Source organism: Colletotrichum navitas (genome assembly GCF_030913465.1).
Source record: "Colletotrichum navitas strain CBS 125086 chromosome Unknown LY79scaffold_534, whole genome shotgun sequence".
NCBI classification, from domain to species: domain Eukaryota; kingdom Fungi; phylum Ascomycota; class Sordariomycetes; order Glomerellales; family Glomerellaceae; genus Colletotrichum; species Colletotrichum navitas.
Window position 1 is genome coordinate 1 of NW_026851080.1, and position 5,679 is coordinate 5,679.

The 5,679-nt window shown below is 36.1% G+C and overlaps 2 protein-coding genes across 2 annotated transcripts; one reads left to right on the forward strand and one right to left on the reverse strand.

Moving 5' to 3' along the window:
• Positions 1-118: 118 nt before the first annotated feature.
• On the reverse strand, positions 119-448 carry LY79DRAFT_493096 (uncharacterized protein; the record flags this gene model as incomplete). Its single annotated transcript, XM_060553329.1, has 1 exon — positions 119-448. A coding segment is annotated over one exon (330 nt), but the record flags the coding sequence as incomplete, so codon positions are not given.
• A 1,010-nt stretch (positions 449-1,458) lies between these two features.
• LY79DRAFT_574363 (glutathione-dependent formaldehyde-activating enzyme) lies at positions 1,459-2,310 on the forward strand. Its single transcript, XM_060559584.1, has one exon. It carries the CDS (start codon positions 1,769-1,771, stop codon positions 2,213-2,215), a length of 447 nt encoding a protein of 148 aa, XP_060406595.1. The 5' UTR covers positions 1,459-1,768; the 3' UTR covers positions 2,216-2,310.
• Positions 2,311-5,679: the final 3,369 nt, after the last annotated feature.

Consider the following 5,679-nt stretch of genomic DNA (forward strand, 5'->3'; position numbering starts at 1 on the left):
TGGCGAGGTACGGCGGTCGCATGTAGGCAGGCTTCTTGCCAATGATGTTGACGAAGGCCTGCTCGAGGTTTCTCATCTCGGTCGTGAGCTGGGACGAGCTCAGGCTGCCAAAGTTCTGGGGATGGGTCCAGGTGTGCGAGGCGATCTGGTGGCCCGAGTCGAAGGCCTTCTTCACGGCCGCGCGCTGGTTGTAAATGCAGCCGTATAGCTTGCCGGTCAAGAAGAATGTGGCCTTGGCGCCACCGTTATTCAGGATATCGACGAGCTGCGAGTGGTATTGGCCGGGGCCGTCGTCGTAGGCGAGAGCGAAGACGCCGGGCTTGGAGCACTTTTGGATGACGACGCCGGCACTGGGGGCGCGCTTGATAAGCTCGAAGGGGTTCTCGATGGGCACGGCCACAACGCTGGCGGCCAGCAGCAGGCTGGTGATGACGGTGTCGAGGAGCATGATGGACGCTCGTTAAACGTTCGAACAGAGAGACAGAGAGTTGGTGGTGCTTGCCAAGTCTTCTGGAAACCCGACAATGGTCACGGGTGGGCGTTGTCTATATATGTTTGCTGGACGAGAGCCTTCCAGATGACGGCCAGCCCGCAATGAACCACTTCAATCTCATCGTTCTGAAGAATCCAATTGATGGGAAACCTCCTTTGTGGGGCCGTTTATCAACAGGGCCTGATATGATCGTTTCGGACGCACTTCTCTGGTTCCAGAGGCCTGGAGAATCACGTTGCTCGTCCGGCAGTGAAGGAGGGCAGCAGGGGTGCAAGCTACCTGCATGGGGTCAAAAGCGGCCAGACATTTAATCTAAGTGAAATACCCAAAGAAGAAAAGACAGGTTGTATTTAGCCTCTTTTGCGCCTGACCCTTGGCGATGCTCAATGTGGAACGGAAGATACGGTCAAAAGGAGGTTCGGGTGGCGGGGGGAGCGGAACAGCCCAGATGAACCGCCAGGATCAAGTACCATACTCAGACGACCTCTTCTCCGTCCGCAGAACGAACCACATTTGAGCATTTGGATTACAGGACAGTGAAAATGCGTTCGTGGAGCGGTGAAATTTGCCGTGCCGGCACCATGTAGACAAAGGGTGAATCTTCCGGGAACTGGAGAAAGGTTGCTATATCATGGAAAATAGTTGGCCAAGTTGCACTCGGGATAACAGGCTAAATCCACACCTTGTCGGGTGACGCGCCCGGGTTAATGCCAAGGGGGAAAATGAGATGATCGCGGGAATAAGGAACTTTTCAGGGGTTGTGCCGTAATAGTAGACGGCAGGGTTTATTATCTGCTCACCCATCTCAGTTTCCATCAACCTCTTTGCGGCGTCATCATCATGTCACAAGAAGCGGGAATAGGTAGACATTATGAATTTATATTTATTAAAGCCAAATATGATGGCTTCTTTGTACGCGAGCCGTTGTTTATCGGTTCATGATTGCGTTACAGCCTACATGCATCGGCCGCTTTCCATATTGTTTCCACGACATGTTCCGTCGTGGTCCAACCAATCACATGAGAGACTTATCTGGATCTGCACTGGTTGATGGCGCCCTTTCCTTGTCAATCGTGTGCTGTGTTGTGCTGCAAGTGGTCGCAAGCAGCCGGAAGCACGATTTCTCCGATTTTGCTACCCTGTTCTCGTCACCGCTTGATAGTACCGAGTTCCATAGGCCTCGTTTCAGAGCATCCCAAAGCCTGAGCGGCAAAGCCCCTGATTGCTGTAACCATTTTCATACTCTGACTGGAGTACTCATCACCCTCATCCAATATGAAGGTTGAGTGTCAGTGCGGAACTGTCGCCTTCGAGACGCCAATACCGAAGCCTCTCGATCTCTACTGTTGCCACTGCTCCCAATGCCGCAAGCAATCCGCATCCGCCTTCGGCACGTCCGCTATATTCCCCGCCGACGGCCTGTTTCCTCTTGACGAGGACCTCAAGTCGAAACTGCAGTTGTGGACGAGACCGACCAAAGGGGGCGGACATATGGACTGTTATTTCTGCCGCGTGTGCGGGAGTCGTGTCTTCCACCGCGCACACGACAAAAATGGGACTCCAAAGCAGACCGTCAGCATCAAGGGAGGGCTCATCGCCGGTATTGACATGGATCACGGGAAACATATTTGGACAAGCAGCGCGGTCGTGCGGATACCCGAGGGGGCGCAAAGATGGGACGAATCGCCGCCTGTAACTCCTACCGAAGACGGCAGCAAATGACCGGTTAAGTTCCGGGATCTGTGATAGACGACATAAGTCAACCCACCCACTTTTCGGCACCCCCCACATTTTAGCATACCAAAAATGAAGCCATTACAACTAACACTACTTTATTTAATTAACTATTAATAACCTCTTAATGCCACAATAATATAGCTTTTAGCCTTACTAGGTAATTTAGATACACTAGATTTATCTATATTACTTTTAACTTTACTAGCCTCCTATTATAATTACTATACTTCTTTAATTATTATAAACTTTATATTAAGATCTATATAAATAGCCTTTTGTTTCTTAGGTATACTATTAGTAACTTAGGCTTTTAAAAGGCTAATTTTTTACTAAGTAGTAGCTAGTATATAAGACTATTCTTAAAAGCCTTTTTTAACTTTTTTAAATAGTTAGTATTATATAGTAATACTTTATTTTAGCTAGCTAAAGAGCTATAGTTAGTCTTTAAGGTCTTTTATTTTCTTTAGTATAGACTACTTTACTATAAATAAGGCTAATACTTAGCCTTTTATATTATAGGTATCCTAGGCTATATAAGTATCTTTAGTAGCTACTTTAAGTAATATTAATAGTATTATTATTAATAATATTACTTTTTAGACTAGTAGCTTATTTATAAGTAGCTTTATAGTACTAATAGGCTATAACCTAGTGTATTTTTAGCTACTTTTAATATTACTAATAATTAGACTAGCTAAATAAGCCTTTTAATAATAAAAAAAGAAGTTCTTTTTACTTATAATAGTAAAATTAATTTACTAACTAAGATATTTAAGCTTTTTTTAATATACTACCTTAATAAGGCTAAAAGCTAACTAGTTAAGTAGCTAAAAAATATAAAAAGTATATAGTAGTAAAAATAAAAAATAAATATTATTAGTATAGTATAACTATATAAAATCTATTATTATATAGCTTTTATACTTATCTTAATATAGCCTTTCTACTAGCTATTATAGATCTAATAGGAGGAGCAAGGCTATAATAGGCGCTATAAAGTAATATAGTGTAAAGGTAAAGTATAATAGTAAAGTAGTAAAACAAGGCAAGTAATAACAAAGAGCTAAATAAATAACATAAGACAAGAGCTAGGTATAAGTATAGGTTATTTATTAAAGTTACCCTTCCTAATAAGAGGAAATAGGTAATAGGATATATACCCCTAGGTATATACCTAGATATATATTAACAAGGTAATCCTATGTCCTACCTATTTATTTACTATATAAGGCACTTGTCCTATAACAAGTGCTTTCTCTCTAAAAGACTTTATCCTCTTTTACTAAGAAGATATACTAAATAGTAGTATATATAAATATAAAGTATAAGAATTACTTTTTTTCTTATATAATAACCTTATTATTTATTATCTCTAAAGTTTTATTAAGATTATTTAGCCTTTAGTAGTGCCTAGGCTAAGTTATTATTATTAGTGTTATAGTAGTGTTTATTAGCTTAGCTGCCCTAGGTTATTAAGGTAGTAACCTTAGGCTAAGTAGCTAGGACCTAAAGGTTAACTATAGCCTTTTATTTATTAAGCTTAGTAGCTATTTAGTTAACTTTATTTATTAACTCCTTAAATAGGCTACCCTTAAAAGTAGTTAGTATATTAAGGTTATTAGACTTCTTATTAAAGAGTATAACTTTAGTGTTTATTTAGTCTACTTACTCCTTAAGTTCTTTAAGGTACTTCTCTTGCTTATATACTTTATTAGCCTTTTTATAAAGGTTCTTTATAATATTATTAATATCTATATTAAGGGTATTAGTCTTTTTTATAATATCCTTAGTAAGTTTAGTAGCTATATTAGCCTTAGCGTTATATTTATTAATATTACCTTTATAGCTATTAACTATATTAGCTAGCTTAGTAATATTTTCTTTAAGCTTAGTAATAGTATATAGCTGCTTTCTTAGCTAGTTAAAGTAATAAATCTCTAAGATAAAGATCTTATTAAGACATTAGATTAAAAAAAGTATACTTATAACCTTTAAATTAGATTAGCTAGGTTAATAAAGGAAAGTAAAGCTAATAAGTATAGTATAGCTAGGAATATTACTTATATATAGCTTACTTTTTTTATACTTAGCTAAGACAGTGTCTATTAGGGTAGTAATTTTATAGTAAAAGTATATATCTAAGGTAAGTAATAATTACTATAACACTATAGAGCTACCTTATTACTAGGTGTAAAAAGCTTTAACCTAAGCTATAGTCTTCTTATAAAGCTATTTATTACTACTTTTATAAAAAGTGTCCTTTAGGTAGTAGAAGGCCTCCTTATAGGTAGAAATAGCTAGCTTTAAGCTATAGCCTTTTTACTTTATAAGGGTATAGGGTTTATACACCTAGTTATTAGTGTTATTAGCTTCTTTAGTAGTAGTAGCTTTAGTATTTACCTTATAGGCTTAGATTTATTTAAGGACTTACTTATTAGTAGGTTTATAACTAAATAGCTTAGTTATTTTCTTTATATAGTTATTAATCTCCTCTAGGGTAGTAATTACTACTAACTTCTTATATATAGTAGTAGGCTTCTTTAGTTCTCTTATATTATTATACTTTCTTATTTCCTTAGTAAGCTTATTACACTTTAGTATAGGTATATTAATTATAAATTTAATGCCTCTCTTTTTTCTAAATAGGCAGAGGATTTTATCTATAAATAGTAGTAATTTCTAAGTATAAACGGCTAAATAATTCTCTAAGAATTCCTAGAGAATTCCTAGAGAATTCCTAGAGAATTCCTGGAGAATTCCTGGAGAATTCTTGGAGAATTCCTAGAGAATTCCTAGAGAATTCCTCTGCTAATGTTCCTAATATTCCTAGGGCATTAGCTAGCTAGTGGCTAGTTAATATCCTATATATTCTAGGGTAAATCCTCTATAGAATAAGTATTCTATAGTATAATAATTACCTATATATAAATTACTTTTTATCTTAAAATATAAATAATTTATAAGTAAAATAAACTAACCTATAAGTAATAGAATTATTATAACTACTTAGTTTTATCTATAATCCTCTAAATACTTTTTTCTTGTTTACTATATATATAAAGTTATTTACCTTATTCTTATTCCTATAGGTAATCCTTTGCTATTTATTAATTATTATTATATATTAGTTATAATTTAAGGGAATAACTATATTCTTACTTAATTTCTATGTTCTCTAGGAGCTAAACTACATCTATAAAGTAAATATTAGCTATATTAGCTAGGCTTATACTTAATTCCTTAAGCTAATTATTATTACACTTATATATATTATTGTATATATAGTTATTAAGTATTCTAAGTTACTTCTAACTATATAACTTAATATAAAACAAGGATATTCTAAGGTAAATAGTAGTAGTAGCCTATATACCCTCTTTAGTCTTATTATATATACGCTAGTAAAGTATATTACTGTTAATATTATAGGTAATAGAGTTATTATCCTA

What these genes read in the sequence shown, in the direction of transcription:
- LY79DRAFT_574363 (XM_060559584.1), top strand. Translation starts at nt 1,769, where the DNA reads ATGAAGGTTGAGTGTCAGTGCGGAACTGTCGCCTTCGAGACGCCAATA.